The 15,480-nt window shown below is 33.6% G+C and overlaps 1 protein-coding gene across 2 annotated transcripts in view; it reads left to right on the top strand.

Moving 5' to 3' along the window:
- Positions 1-8,496, top strand: part of LOC114326097 (UNC93-like protein) — a 48,507-nt gene extending 40,011 nt beyond the window's left edge. For both annotated transcript variants that reach the window (XM_028274319.2, XM_028274320.2), the window contains exons 3-7: positions 64-350; positions 1,035-1,320; positions 2,456-2,615; positions 3,773-4,040; positions 8,066-8,496. In XM_028274319.2, the coding sequence (XP_028130120.2) occupies positions 64-350; positions 1,035-1,320; positions 2,456-2,615; positions 3,773-4,040; positions 8,066-8,349 (1,285 nt within the window). In that variant the 3' untranslated portion in view covers positions 8,350-8,496. The remainder of the gene's footprint in view (positions 1-63; positions 351-1,034; positions 1,321-2,455; positions 2,616-3,772; positions 4,041-8,065) is intronic.
- The last annotated feature ends 6,984 nt before the right edge of the window (positions 8,497-15,480 follow it).

The following is a 15,480-nucleotide window of genomic DNA, read 5'->3' as shown; positions in this document are numbered from 1 at the left end:
TTTCATGGCACCTGTTATATTCTGTCCATTTTATCTTTTGTCTCAACTTTTTACTCTTTTTAGATGGTTGGGTGCCAAAAGGACTATAGCAGTAAGCTTTATAATGTACATGCCATTCATACTGGCCCAATTTCATCCGGCCTTTTATACGTTAATACCAGCTGGTCTCGCTGTAGGATTCGGAGGAGGACCTCTATGGTGTGCTAAATGTACGTATCTGACGATAATAGCGGAAACCTATGCCCAAATCACTGACGTAGAAGCCGAAGGTGTAATCACCAGATTCTTTGGGATATTTTTCATGTTTTTCTCGTTTGCGCAAGTTTGGGGAAACTTGATCAGTTCTGCAGGTGATGTATAATATATTAATAACATTAACATAAATGTTTGTCTGTATTGCGACGCGGTACCAGTTTTCCTAATCTTAGATTTTAAATATTTTTTCATAGGTTTCTATCTTTGGTTATACCAATACCAATCCCCTTTACCGACATGTCCTGCCTAAGCGCATCTCCTCTGATCTTCTTTGGTCTTCCCCTCTTACTCTTACCAGGAACTTTTTCTTCTTCTTAAAGTTCCCTCTCCTATCGGAGGTTGGATATCATAATGGCTATAATCACTTTGTTGGCTGCTGCTCTGAACAGTTGTCATGAACTACAGTTAAACCATTCTCTAAGTTTCCTCAGCCAGGAGATGCGTCTTCTTCCTATGCTTCTTCTTCGTTGGATCCTTCCTATTCTTCTGTATATTCTAACTCTTCTGTAGTTGTGTAATATGCTTATTACTTTATTACTAATTTTATTCTTTTTTGTCACTCCACACATCCGTCTAAGTATTTTTATTTCCGCCACATGCATCCTTTGTCCTTTTTTTTTAACTGTCCAACATTTAGTTCCATACATCAAAGCCTGTCTTATGGTAGTTTTAAAGAATGTTTCCTTCGACTTCCTTGGACGTTTTCTGTTACACAACACACCACTCGCTTCATTTCACTTCATCCATCCAACCATAGTAACCTCTATAATTATTTTCAGTACTTTCATCTGGAGACAGCGAAACTCCATTACCACTCTCAACAACTACCGAAGCTTTGAATCCAAAAAGCTTGTTTACGAACGCAACAAAAGCTGTGCAGAAAACTGATACCGATCTAGGGGATATATGCGGGGCAAATTTTTGCCCCGGTTACGCTTCTGCCGAAGCCGTTCCAAATCTAGCTCCACCACCAGCGTATAAAATCAATCTGATCGCAGCGATTTACTTCTTCTGCATGGTGGCTGCCGTCCTCATTGTTACTTTTGGAGTGGACAAGATGTCACGGTAAATATAACAATAACAATAAACAAAATTTGTAGCCTTAGAAAATTGTAGATTATTTATAGAAAAATAGCCTTATATTATACTGATATCCATAGTCAAGCATTCTACATAATCTAGTTCTACCATAAAGGTACATAAAATATCGATGTTTTTAATTTGAAAATTTTACTTTTGACTTACAGATTTTAGAAATATAAAACAGAAATATATCAAAAGATGTATATTGGAGATGATTCACATAAAGAAATATCAAAATTGTATCAATAACAAGACCGATATTAAGGATCTATACATATTAAAGTTCTTGTTCTGAAGCTATTTATTTGTGGCATTTATGTAATTTATTATTCTAATTGGGAAATAAGCCACAATTTAACTTGAAAAATGATTTATTTAACGTTTCGACTTCCACTTCGGACGTCGTAGTCAAAATACAAAATATTAATAAATGAAACAAAAATGTTGTTGCTTACGTCATGATCACATTCTTTTAATAATTGACATCACTACATGAAATCAACTTTAACTCAAGAATATCCGTCACAAAATTATATTAAACTATATTATTAAGATACAAGCCATTAAACCATATATTATGGAGTTTACATGACTTCAACTTGACTGAGAACACTTATTTAGAATCAATAATAATTTAAATAAACAATTTTGGTTGCTAGTTTAGTCAAAACACTAACACCAAATTTTGAGAGTAAACTGAATGTAAGACCATATACTTACAATGTCGGGATGGTATCATGACGTTTTTTTCCTGGTTTTCCTCGTGATTTACTATGGAATCACTAACACGAGAATTTTACTGTCACCATTGCATTGGTTGTCTTTTTAAAGACATATCACATGCTATGATTGTTTTTTGTGACGGATATTCTTGAGTTAAAGTTGATTTCATGTAGTGATGTCAATTATTAAAAGAATGTGACCATGACGTAAGCAACAACATTTTTGTTTCATTTATTAATATTTTGTATTTTGACTACGACGTCCGAAGTGGAAGTCGAAACGTTAAATAAATCATTTTTCAAGTTAAATTGTGGCTTATTTCCCAATTAGAATAATAAATTAAAGTTCTTATTGAAAATGGCAAATAGCAAACTAATTACTTTCAATGTTTTAGATACCGAAAGGGAAGAAAAGTTGCTGAAAACAAAATTACTGGATGGAATCTTCTCATTGTCACCTTAAAACATGCCAAGAAACCTCTTCAATTATTGATGTTGCCCATAACAGTGTTGATTGGTGCTGAACAAGCGTTTCTGGCAGCAGAGTTTACTTCGGTAAGTAAAGTTCAGAATAAGTTTATTAATAGACCTTGACTTGGAATATATCTAAGTCTATTGTAGTGTAAAACAGATTCTGAAACCGGCTAAAATTGTAACAAACCAATGTGTAACACAAAAAGACACGAGGCCGCGTTACTTAGAATCGAGAGATATGTGGGGTGGTCTTTTGGACATTCTCACTAGCACATCAAACAAATTGAAGAGGAGACAAATTAGGAAATAAAACGAAGAAAACCAGTTAAAAACAATTTTCTAAAGAGGACGCCACTTGTTTTTTCGAGAGAACTTAACTCTTTAACATTATCTGCTGAAGAAGGATCAAAAAATAATAAAAACTTACCAATTAAGAACAAATTAATGATTTAGGGACTGCCTCACTTTCACACCCTTAAATAAGCAGGTTGAAAAGAAAACCATAGTAAGTTTCAAAATATTTTTTCTTGGCATTTAATGGAATAAACTGGAAATTGATGATACAGGGGGACAAACCCCAGTATTTGATGAAAAATTGCCAGACCAACGGCTACTTCAAACTCTGAACAGGGAATGGATTGCATTCTCACGCATGGAAGATCTTATCCCGGACAAATAAATAAACTCTCAGCCGGTGATTGGATTTAATTTCGTTTCTAAGGGATTGTCTTCTTCTTCTTCATGTGCCGTGCTCCATTATCGAACGTTGGCTATCAAATTGGCTATAGTAATTTTGTTAACGGCAGCTCGGAAAAGGGATGCAGAGGATCTGTTATACCATTCTCTCAGGTTTTTAAGCCATGACGTTCTTCTTCGACCTGGCCCTCTTCTTCCGTCTACCTTGCCTTGTATTATTAAATGGAGTATATTATATCTCTCTGGGTGTCGCATAACATGGCCAAAATATTCAAGTTTTCGATTTTTAACTGTTCTGACGACTTCTGTGACTTTTCCCATCCCAGGGATTGTCAATGTAAATAAATGGTCCAATTTTGTTTAGTTCGATCTACGTTTTTGAGACGTAGTTGAAAAAACAACGCTATTAGTTTGTGTAAACCAAGAAGTGATAGAGGGTCAGCTTTCTGAATTAAATGAAGTTAAAAAAAATTTTAAGTTTTTTATTTACACTTTGCCTCTGAATTTTTTCACTTGTAAATTGTTTCTTTTTATTACTGTAGGCATTCGTATCCTGCGGTTGGGGCATCAGCAATATAGGTTACGTGATGATTTGCTTTGGAGCCTGCAACGGAATCGCGTCCATCTGCTCAGGAAGTATAGTAAAAATAACCGGCAGAAGACCACTCATTGCTTTTGCTTTGGTTCTACACGTAGCCCTTTTAGTGACGCTTCTCTACTGGAGGCCCAGTGCGCACAACACCTGGATATATTTTGTGGTTTCTGGACTTTGGGGTGTCTGTGATTCCCTGTGGTTGGTACAAATTAACTGTAAGTATTCATTCTTCTTGTTTTTTGCTTTATCATCATTAAGGCCTTTCATTTCGAATGGAATGTTTGCTGCTCCCCAGGCAACCAAATAACGTTTACAAAACGTTGAAAAACGTCATAATTATCACCAAACCACGTCAGTTTATCACGTTTTTTCGACGTCGAAAGTGACGTGAATATGTCCCACCATAACGACGTTATTCTTATCACGTTATAGATAAGTGATATCAAAAACGTAGTTTTTGTCGTTTTTTAGATTATTTTTCATTTTATGGTTTTAAAAATAAACAATAATAATTATTCGTATGGGCATTATTGGTATTGCAATTTTTAATTTAACTGTTTTAAATTTAGCTTACAGGCTAAAAGTATAAAAATTAATAGGATTACAATCAAATTACAATACCCTCAATGCAACATTATAGAATTTTCACACCACACAAAGCACGTAAACAATAAATGAAGTTTGGATTGGAGTGAATGTCATGTCAATATACAACATTATTTTACATTATAAGCATTAACTGTTTAAGCTCCTCCCATTTTTGTGACGTCACACTTTGGCTGTCTGAAATAAAAACGTGTTTTTAAACGTATTTTAACGTCATTAATCTTACGTATTTTAAAATCACCTACAAAAGACGTTTATGCGACGTAATGTTCAAACACGTGGATATATTCAACCAAAAACTGACGTTTCCTCGACGTTATTGATGTCACTTGGTTGCCTGGGTCTTACTTAGAGCTCTCTGATTCGCTTATTACGGTGCATCACTAAGCATTCTTCTTGCGTGTTGTCAAAGTTTTTGTATGACTTGGCTTTCGTTACAATTTTCTTCCACTCATTTCGATATATGATATATGTATAGTTTCCTCCAGTTTTTTACTTTCAGGATTTTGATATCTCTTATGACCTGGTACTCCCATCTCTTTCTGGATCTCCCCTGGGTCTGTCAGTTTTTGGCTTCTATATTGGTGTTCTTCTTATTAAGTAGGTCGTCTTTCCTTCTCTCTATGTGAAGTATCTCTATGTGTAATAAATATATTACTTAATTATATTACTGATTATTCTTAATTTTTCTTTATCTTTTTCTATGAGGCACATTGTCCCAGCTGCGCATGTAACTACGGATTTGATTGCAACTCTCTATATTTTCATTCTGTTATCCTGTTATAATATCCTTTGTATATTATACCTGCTAGTATTTCCTCCATTACATCTTCACTTCTCTTATTTTTGCCATTCACAGTTACTACCAAATATTTAAATTGTTGAGCTTCTTTTCTAGAGCAGAGTAGCTATTTTGTTTTTGTAGACCTCTTTTCCGTGCGCCATTTGCCAGGATTGTTACTGCTTCTTTTAATCTTTCCTTGTCTCTTCCTATAAGAACTATGTTATCTATATATTGTTATGATCTGCTTCTTATTAATTTTATATTAATTATTATTTATTTGATTAATTATTTAATTGTCGCAAATCATACATAAAAAATGAATAAAAAATCTCAGGGTGCCTTTTTATAATATCAAGAAAATGTCTAAATTATCTTACGTTATACTTATCTTCTCTCGTGTGTTCAGTATCTCTTAGTTGATCCTAATCGGGATAAAATAGGGAAAAGAAATAAAGCAAAATATAAAATAAACATACAGAATTGTCTTTTATTTATCAAAATCGATACTCTAAAAATCTATCAAATCTAAAACCTGTGGACACATATGTCCGAATGAAATTTCTACCATTTAAATTTATTCTAGTTAAAAAAAACAATTTATCGGTTTGTTTCCGATGACTTTGGTACAACAAAATAAACAAAACCAAATTATGTATTCGCAAGATTAGCTATACTCCCTATTTACTTTCTGAAATATTGGAATTTTAATTCCTACGCTTTTTACTCAAAATTTTAGTTTCCGAACATAAATATATCTTTCACATAAGTTGACTGACCTTTTGCTTCACTCTCTCTGATGTCTTCTCGTGACCCAAAACAGCTCTCCCTCGTTGACTATGTTAAAGGCTACTCATCAAAGCCCTCTCCGTTCTCCAGCTTCAAAACTATCAGCATACCAGTACCAATTCTCCAACAAGCCGGGCCTCTTTTGACCAGTACTCGATTCAAACAAAACTCCAAAAATTCTCTGCTCTCCTTCTCGCAATAATACAGAATAAAAGAGGTATTTCGTCTCAATTTGATCTGTCTCTCGTTCCACTTTTCAGCACTATTCTCCACTATCAAACAACCACTGGTACTTGCTAACTATCTATCCACGAAAACGTCGAACTGCTCCTCAGCGATGCCAATAACATAATGCCTTCCTTTTCAAACTCACTCAATCATTCAAACCACTTTTCCCCTTCCAAATTGCCAAGAATCAGAAGCATTTTTTTCCATTCGATAAACAAACAGTCATTCTTTCAAAATTATTCCGACCATCTTAATTACTTTCGGGGAAACTCTACAACATTTACTCGGGGTGAAACAAAGATATTAAAATTCCAAACTTTCTTTTAAACCATTTTTCTAGAAAATGATAATTACCTCTACCTGTGGATTCTATAGTTCCCGTAATAAACAATCTTTTTCCATTTTAAACCTAAATACATCGTTCTTTTCACTTTAATTATTCACAAAAGTCTTTAGTGGATCATCGGAAAGCTCATTAAAAAAAAAGAAATCCACTTACATCCAAACTAAATTCTAATAAATATTTACAGATCAATATACAGGGTGTATCAAAATTATGTGCCCGCGTTATTTAAAAAAAAAATTTAATTTAATTTTCATTTTGCCTTTGATTGATAAATTGAAAACACAATAATATATACTAAGGATTTCCACAGTTTTCACTGTTTTCCTTCACTCAACCGTTCTCTGCCAGTCCCCTGCCTTCTCTCCATTGCTTCGTCTAATTCATCTCTGAAGGATCTTCGGAGTCTGCCTCTCTTCCTTTTTCCTATCTGACTCCACTCTGTTATTCCATTCCATTTAAAACAAGTTTTTGTTCAAATTTTAGTATAGAAAACGTTAAAATACTGTTTTTATATTTTTCACAGATAGCCAAAACACAGGACTTAGGGTGGTTTCACAGGTGGTTAAAAGAATTTGTATAGTTTTACAATACAAGAAAATTTACATGCAATAATATCAGAGTCAAAATTATATAGTCCAGTCGGGTTAGCACTTGATCTTGCATGCTGAGCTACCCAAGCAAGATTCTATTTTTCCAATTTTTAGTGGTTCAATAGTAGTGTAAATTTAAAATCGCGAATGAATTCCGCCATTGCGTTAGATGCCATCTTGATTTTAAAGGAGAACCAATTTTTCTATATTTTCCGAGTTAATTGTACTTACAGTAGACGCCTCGATTATTCCACGTACTTTTTTGTATTGTAAAACTAGACAAATTCTTTTAACCAATTGAAGTCCTGTGTTTTGGCTATGTGTGGGCAAATTTTCAGTCAAATCGAAGGACACGTATTTTGGGAATGTAGGAACATGTAAAAAAATGGTATTTTAACGTTTTCTACACTAAAATATTATCAAAAACTTGTTTTTAATCAAAATAACTTGTTATAATGACATTTTTGAGTCCCTACTATTACAACATTATTTTTTCCGCCTTAAATTGGCAGAATTGTTTGTATTTCCTTCAGAGTTGAGACTTCTGAGCTTCACCGATGAGGCATAAGGATGCTGAAATAGCTATATGGAGATGGTGGTCCAACTCTGAATCAAATATAAACAAAACCTGCCTTGATCTTTTTTATTATTTTTTCCATTGATATTTTACGATAAAACATACAAATTTGTTTAAATAAATACCAAATTACTATAAAATTTTCGTGGACCCCCACTTAAAACTTGTGAACCCTCATTTTTACTTCACGCCAACGTAGACCCCCGTTGAGTCCCTCGTGGACCCCTGGGGGTCCACCTGGACCACTTTGGGAATCACTGGTCTAAAGTATTTACACAATAAAAGATAACATGCTCCCATTAATGTATGATGTATTTTTGCAGCCTACAGCGGAATTCTCTTTCCTGGCGAAGAAGAAGCTGCCTTCAGCAACTTCCGTCTGTGGGAGTCTACAGGGTCAGTCATAAGTTACATCTGGAGTCCATATTTATGCGTACGAACTAAAATCTATCTCCTTATGGGACTTATTTTTGTTGGAGTGTTAGGATACACAGCTGTTGAGTATATTCAGAGTAAAAATGGTAGACAACTGGATCTGCAAGAAGATCCTAAGAAGCAGTTCGAGATGATTGACACACGGATACCATCTAGAGAAGTTGCTGAATAAAGATATATACTTAGAGTTTGAGTGTTTTTCTTAAACGTGAAAAAATATATGTTACTGCCTAATTTTATAGGTATTTTCGACTCATGGAGTATTATTTTTTATTTTTTGTAACTTGAAATTATTGTAAATATAAAACAAAAAATATTAGTTTATTATTACCTATTTAATAGACGGCATATTAGACAAGGCGAAAACGGCGGAGTCGTCAAAAAACCTAAAAAAAATTTTTCCGGCCAAAAATATTGATTTTTGCAATTTGATTAAAAAAAAATTCCCGCCGTTTTCGCCTTGTCTATATTAACGAAACGTAAAATATGCGTTAAAATGTTTTTTCTTTGGTTGTAAATATATGAATAATCAATTGGCACAACTTATGAAAATTATTAGCGCAAAAGAACTATAGAACCACTTACCTTTGGTTGTAAATAATGGCAGCAGTAGCTAAGGAGAAGAGTCGTCTGTCTCGTCGCAGGAAGTAAAGCAATAAGGTATGCAGCTGGTGAAGATTTAGGTGAGTTCTAAGCAGCAGATGCCTGCGTCACTACTTCTGATTAAGTTCTCCCCCTCTAAAAACGAATGAATTTTAGAAAAATTTAAATTATGAGTGTAAAGGATAAACAGTAAAATATAAATATAATGAGGATAGACGGGATAGTAGTAAACAAAGAATATTTATTGACAAATAGACAGTGGGCATATTTTGACCACCGGACGTTGTAGTATGCCATCTGAAGCTGTTCTCTAAGATTTCCGTTGGGTATGAGGAGTGAAAATTAATCTAAGTAGATCAATACTCCTTTGACTTTGAAATAAAGTTTGAACCATGACACCAGTTTGAAAATTCTAACAGCTGTGGCGGTGTCAAGCTAAGACTAGCACAATCTGTAGGGTTTCGATGGAGTTTATTACCAAGAACAAGCATGGTATTAATTCTTGTATTTGTCTAATACGATTGGCAATACAGATCTTACATTTGGGGTGAGAAGAATATTGATCCAAGTAAAAGCAATCGTGGAATCAGATCAAACATGAATATGAATAACGTGAAAAAAAATTATAAAACACTCTTTGACAAGTGTGACTAGATAGGCCAACAATACGACTGCCAAGAGTGGCAATTTTGCAATAGATTGTGTCTTCTCTTAAGACACAATCAGATCAAACATGAATATGAATAACGTGAAAAAAAAATATAAAACACTCTTTGACAAGTGTGACTAGGTAGGCCAACAATACGGCTGCCAAGAGTGGCAATTTTGCAATAGATTGTGTCTTCTCTTAAGACACAATCAGATCAAACATGAATATGAATAACGTGAAAAAAAATTATAAAACACTCTTTGACAAGTGTGACTAGATAGGCCAACAATACGGCTGCCAAGAGTGGCAATTTTGCAATAGATTGTGTCTTCAGAGAAGACACTCTGAATGAATCAAAAATATAAAACACTGGCGTTAGTCTAGTCGCAACATAGGGGGTTCCGTGGGAAATTCTAGCTCGACGTGATTTGATGGTGGTAAAGTAGGTTTTTTGGGTCGCCGAATCCAATGGAAGTGGTCTGGAAGCCCAAATATGGTACGTTTAATTTTATTAACAAATTATGGCAAAATTAGGTATTTTTGAGGAATTATTAGAAGTACTGTAAATAAATTGATAGTGTTAACGTTTTCTCTGGTGTATTTTTGGTCGCTGAATCGAATGGGACTAGTCTCGATTACTCAAAATATGTTCTTGCTTTGTTAATAACAAAATAATTGTGTATTCGCCGAAAAGCTCAAAATAATGCGCTATATACAGCAAGTTTGTAGGGGAGATATGCCTGAGACGGCATACTTTTTTTTAAATGTTTTGTAATCGATAATCGATAGAGTTAGACATGTAATAAAAATCAAAGTCAGTGCTAGGAACATTTACATAAATATAACATTATTTTTTAACAAGGTACATATTATAGTTTTTTTCTGAAAAAATAAATTGTAAAGTATTACATGTGCCATCTCACCCACATACATGTGGGTGAGATGGCATACCCTTGAAATAAAGGCACTAATCTCGACTCATAAGTCACAAATAATTTTTTTTTGTAGTCTTGGGTACACCGGCACATTCGGAATATGACCACTTACCACAAATTTGGCAAGGTTAGTCATTTGGCACATCTTAGTCAGGTTTTTCGAGAACGAGATAATGAAAAGAGGCCATTACAAAAAATGCAAGCAGCATCTTCCTCGTCACTTGTCTCAACATCGACGGAATCGATTTTGTCGGTTCGAATTCCTCTTAAAACGACCCATAGCTGTAACGACAAACTTCAATCATATAACAAAATTAATGCAGTATAAAAACGCATAAGGGTGAGATGGCATACCTATGCCATCTAATCCACCTGCTTACTATGCCATCTCAGGCAACATTGCATTCATACAGTTTTTTTAACCTAATTTTTCTTAAGCACATTTTTAAGATATAAATCAATACTGGCGTGATAGGCATATAAGGTAAAAGAACATCACAAAATTTAAAAACTTAACTCAGGTGTAAAGACTCGCGAATTATAATGTGATACAAAAAAAGTCAATAAATATTTTGTCCTACTTAATTAACATTCCAAAGGCTACTGCTGTCAAAATAAAACTAACATGCATAAGTTCAACAATGTTGACACATTTTAACTTGAGGAACTGAAAACTGTCACACTAGGCACCAAATTTGGAATAGTTTACGAAAAACGCGTGATATGCCATCTCAGCTAGTATGCCGTCTCAGGCATACTTCCCCTAGTCTTTTTCATAGTATTTTATACGCTAAATCGATTTTTACTAGCCGTGATAGCTTAAACCACGTTCCGACTTTGTTATTAATAAATTATTGCAAAAATAACGGTTTAGTACACTTCGCGTCAAAAAAACTGGTACAAGTCTTATAACCGAAAATCGTATTTTTCTAGTTGTGTAAATTGGTCTTGTCACATATGTCATTCTTATTTCTAGGCAACGTTGCCAGTTCAACTAAAATATTATATCAAACCAGGTAAAAGCAGGGCTGTGCGGCAGACCGCAAGTTTTTAGTAGGTTTACTAAAAATTAAAACAACATCGAGCATTCCCGATTAGTCAGTCACATTGATTTAAACATGCATCCTAAAAAATTCTCTTATTAATTTTGTAATGTTCCATCATCTCAATTAAGTACCCATAAATTAATTCGTGTTCTATTATAATTTATGACAGATATGACATGAATGACAGATAATAACTCTAGACATGACATTAAATTATTATGTTTAATTTAAAATCGAGAAATGTGAAGGGTTTCTCGTAAAGTTGTGGGATAGGAACACACTGGAAAAATTAAAATTTGAAATTAATACAAAATGAATAACTTTTACAGTGGACAATTGTGAAACTTAAATATTATGTATTACAATAAAATTCGAAACTGCTGAAATATTAAGCACATAGGTGGAAAATGTCGCCTGTCAAAATGTTCAATGTGTTTTATTAATTGTATTCATTTTTTTTTCGAATCACGAGAAATATAATAAGAATTTTTCACAGAAATACGCCAAAGTTAGGCCACACACATTACCATAATGTGTATCGGTTGCGTTCCGTCACTGTGAAGTTATTATAAATATTGACAATTTGAACTGTCAAAATTTTTATTTTATCATTTCTTGTTTAAAAAAATAATAAAATTGATAAGATAGCCTCAGTTGAGGAGAAAGTAATAATAATAAAGATGTTTTATTCAGTCAATTGTGTGCGAACAATAAGGTAAATAATAACGTGGGCCTAACTTTTACACACATGCCTACTGTGGCAAATGTAGGTATTTTTCAAAATGTTTGAATGTGTTTAAATCCTAGAACAATTTTAGCTTTTGTTTTTAATACAGATTTTAATCCCATACAAATAGCTTCTCATGATTTTTGTTGTAAAATGATTAGGGAAGCAGGAATTTAACAGTTTAGAATTTTACATTAAGTTACCTATGGGCCGTTTTACGATTCACCACCATGATTTTTGAACGTTATTTTTTTGTATTTAGATTTAGTGCAATTCCATTATCTGTGCTGGCAACAACGCCGTGATTCACGAGCCATTGTGTCCAGTCTGAACACAGGTTTACATTGGGAAAAAAAGTGTACCAGTTTTTTTTGACGCGAAGTGTACGTTTACTCACGGTTTTTGCTCTAAATTAAAAAACCCTTGGATTGACATGGAATTTGGCATACACGTAGCTAACATGTCAAACAAAACAAATGATATTGTACCTATGTTTGCTTTTACCCTATGGGTGAGTTTCACCCCTTTTCGGAGGTGAAAAAAAACCTTTAAAATAAGTCCGGAAGTGGATAAACTGATTAATTTTAAGCAACTTAGTTCTACACAGTTTTTTCACTAAGTCAATACTTTTCGAGTTAGTTGTGAGTGAATGTGTTCATTTTTCAACAAAAAAAAAACACGTTTCTGGTTGTTTTATAAGCACTTTTGAACTGATAAAACTTACAGATCATATATAAATACAACATAAATAAAGCAACTTATGAAGCGGTAACGATTCATTTCATTTGAGATGCTAATTAGGGGGTGATTTTCCCGTTTTTTTACCAAAAAAAGGGACCAACTTTATTTTGAACGTAACTTGCTTATTTTTGATACTAGATACTTTTTCAAAAAAAAAACAAAAATAAAGTTTTTTTTAAAAGCTTTAAAAAAGTTGTAATGAATTTTCCTCAAAAATGCTCCATTTTTTGGTTATTTTATGTTGAAATATTTGATTTGGAATTTGACGAATATGAACCTGTTGTTCATTAGCAACAACTCCGCTTCTACTGGTTCTACGGACGTCACACACTTGTTTATTTTTCACTTTTTTTAGTCTATATTCTTGCTAAGAAACTTTTTTTAAATACTTACTTTTTGAGTTATTTGCGAAAAACCGTCTAAAAACGTGGGTTTTTGTTGAAAAATGAACATGTTCACTCGGAAATAACTCAAAAAGTATTGACTTAGTGAAAAAACTATATAGAACAAAAGTTGCTTAGAATTAATCAGTTTATCCACTTCCAGACAGTTTATTTTAAAGGTTTCTTTTTTCACCCCTGAAAAGGGGTGAAACTCACCCCCAGGGTAAAAGCACACATAGGCACAATATCAGTTGCTTTGTTTTATATGTTAGCTACGTGTACGCCAAATTTTATGTCAATCTAAGTGTACAATAAATATATTATACACGGCTCACTAAAATAATTAGTTACGCCCCTGTACTACTGATTACTTAAAATTCAAGTAGTATTTATGTAGACCTTTCTGGAAACTCCAGGTTATTGTTGAGACTCGCATTTCAACCCCTCGCCGCTGCAGATCGTCAAAAGCTTCCTAACGAGAATCATCTCTAATCTATCGACGCTCCCGCTATTCGTAAAAAGGCCGCATTTTACCGGATTTTTTTGCTATTCGTTTTATACCGCTTAGATAACTCAATTTGCTCAGTTTTATCGACGATGATTTATTTAGCGTATTAGTGAGTGCCTTACAAATGAACCAAATGGATTATGGAATTCAATCAGAGCTCTGATGTGACGTCATCAAGGAATAAATCTGTGAGTACTCTACATATATGTGAACATAACTTATTAGTCGTGATACTGTATGCATATTGAACCATATACCTCTCATAGCAAATATTCTTTGTGCCATTTATGCAGATAATACTTTAAATTACATTTGAAAAATCGTTATCTACTCTTAACCAGCTTACCTATGGAAATATACTCTATAACCGTACAATAAGTACAGGTTATCATTGTTGAGAATACTTTACGTATTGCCTTAACACTAAGTGTTTTTTTTTATTTAGAGCAAAAACCGTGAGTAAACGTACTATAAACCGTTATTTTTGCAATAATTTATTAATAACAAAGTTGGAATGTGGTTAAGCTATCACGACTAGTAGCAATCGATTTAGCGTATAAAAATACTATGAAAAAGGCTACAAACTTGCTGTAGATAGCGCATTATTTCGAGCTTTTCGGCGAATAAACAATTATTTTGTTATTAACAAAATAAGAACAAATTTTGAGTAATCGCGACTAGTTGCATTCGATTCATCGACCAAAAATACACTAGAGAAGACCTTAACACTATCAATTTATTTACAGGGCTTCTAATAATTCCTGAAAAACAACTAATTTTACCATAATTTGTTAATAACAATTAAACGCACGATATTTGGGCTTCCAGACCACTTCCATTGGATTCAGCGACCCAAAAAACCTATAATACCATCATCAAATCACGGCGAGCTAAAAGTGCCCACTGGACCACCTTTGTTGCGATGCGATTGGGCTATGTATGCTAAGCGCCGGACTCCACTTGCGATTTGTAGTCGCACGATTGTTTTGTCGCGAAGATTGAACGCGTTGTTTCAAATACAAGTCAATCCAGTTGCGACTAAATAATCATGGATTGACTTGTATTTGAAACAATGTGTTCAATCTTCGCGACAAAACAATTGCGCAACTACAAATCGCAAGTAGAGTCCGGCGCGCGACGCTTACTCTGAAGCATTGCACAATTCGTGAATCTCTCTGAAATCGGGACGATTTATGTACACTTTGGGTTGATTTGAACACACCATGTTTTGTTTAAACCCTTTATTTTAGTGAAAAAGAAGTTGTTCCAAAACGCCATTTATACAAAAAATTATAGAGAGAAAATTATCAGTTAAAAGTATTTTAGTTTTTTTCATACATTCGTCACGAGTTAGAGCGAAGTCTAAATAAAAAATCACGTCAAATTAGGTCATCGAGATTTAAGTGATCGTTTTTACGAATTCTTGTAATGATTTGTAATAATTACAAATAACAACACTTAATAAAAGAATAGATTGTATGCGAAACGATAATATATTAACAAAACTTGAATTTACCATTAATTAAACATACATTTTATTGATAAAATACATCGTAAGGCGTTCTTTAAAAGTTTTGTTTATATAGCATGTCCCTTCTATTTTTTTTTATCTTCATCAGATGCAAATCCACTAAGGGATATGTATTTTTGTATATGTGAACAATGTATTTTTCTTTTCTCTTCTATAGTTTAACCAAGCAGGTTTTGTTGC

The sequence above is a fragment of the Diabrotica virgifera genome, chromosome 9 (assembly GCF_917563875.1).
Source record: "Diabrotica virgifera virgifera chromosome 9, PGI_DIABVI_V3a".
Classification (NCBI taxonomy): Eukaryota; Metazoa; Arthropoda; class Insecta; order Coleoptera; family Chrysomelidae; genus Diabrotica; species Diabrotica virgifera.
Note: the sequence above shows the minus strand (reverse complement) of the source record. Positions and strands in the feature narration are given on the sequence as shown.